The sequence below is a fragment of the Eimeria tenella genome, genomic scaffold, assembly GCF_000499545.2.
Source record: "Eimeria tenella Houghton genomic scaffold, Eth_scaff3920, whole genome shotgun sequence".
In the NCBI taxonomy this organism is placed as follows: domain Eukaryota; phylum Apicomplexa; class Conoidasida; order Eucoccidiorida; family Eimeriidae; genus Eimeria; species Eimeria tenella.
In genome coordinates, this window is record NW_013543322.1 from 1,320 (window position 1) to 2,361 (window position 1,042).

Genomic DNA, 1,042 nt, shown 5'->3' on the forward strand with positions numbered 1-1,042 from the left:
CTGCTTGCTGCCTCCTGTCCCTCGCCGTTGCTGCCCCCCCCCTCAAGCCCCCCTGCTGTGGCCGTGGGGGCCCCAAAAAGAAGGGTCTCGAGGGCCCGAAGCTGCTGCTGGGCCTCTTCATCCTGCTGCGGGGGCCCCTTGGGGGCCCCCTTGTGGGGCCTCTTGGGGGGCCCCTTAGGGGGCCCCTGGGGGGGGCCCCCAGCCTCCAGAGCCTCAGGGGGGGGCCGTCGCTCCTTCCTGCGAGCCCGGGAGCGGGGGGGCCCCTCGGGGGCCTCGGAGGGGGGCCCCCCGACTTTGCGTTTTCGCGGCCGCTGGGTCTTCGTCTTTTCCCCCATTTCCGGGGGCCCCAGGCTCGCTCTAGGGTTTAGGGTTTAGGGTTTAGGGTTTGCGGGCGAGGGTTTGAGGCCTCCGGATGAGGGTTTAGCAGCTGCAGGCGGCCCACGCTGCGGACCTTCCGCTGGCAAGTGGGGCCGCTGCAGCTCTGCTGCCCCGTGTGAGACAAACTAGCGCTGCTGCTGCTTCAGGGTTTAGGGTTTAGGGTTTAGCGTTTAGGGTTTCTTAGCAGAAGACCCTCTTTAGGCGCTTGCAGGCAGCACGCCAGCCCCACAGCCCCGTCCAAGGGATAGCCTGGCTGGGGGGCCCCACGGGGCCCCCCGCTGGGCCCCCCAGGGTACTTCTTAACTAGCAGCAGAACTAAGAGGCAAATCTTTTTTTCTTTTAAAATCAAGTTCTTGAGTTCTTTTTGTTGCAGCAGCAAGAGCTGCAGCAGCTGCTGCTCCACACGCAGCAGCGGCAGCAGGTGGTGAAGGCGGAACGGCAAGCGGTGGGGGGCAGCAGCTGCTGCTGCTAAGATAACGGCAGATGCAGCAGCTGCTGCTCAGGCAACAGCAGCAGCAGCAGCAAGTCAAGGTGCGTAACCACTGACATCGGGCCAAAGGGGGGTTCTGCTGCTTTCGGTGCAGCAGCAGCAGCAGCTGCCAGCGCTTGCTGCTGCTTCTCCGGGGAAGCAGCAGCAAGCCGTGGGAGCAGCAGCAGCCGCCGC

At 65.3% G+C, this 1,042-nt stretch overlaps 1 protein-coding gene across 1 annotated transcript in view; it reads right to left on the reverse strand.

Annotated features, from left to right (window-relative positions):
* The window catches only part of ETH_00036930 (U3 small nucleolar RNAassociated protein 18 putative, related), a gene marked incomplete at both ends in the record, with an annotated part of 1,620 nt that extends 1,285 nt beyond the window's left edge, over positions 1–335 (reverse strand). Inside the window, one exon of the mRNA XM_013376700.1 lies at positions 1–335. Coding sequence (XP_013232154.1) covers positions 1–335 — 335 coding nt within the window.
* Positions 336–1,042: the final 707 nt, after the last annotated feature.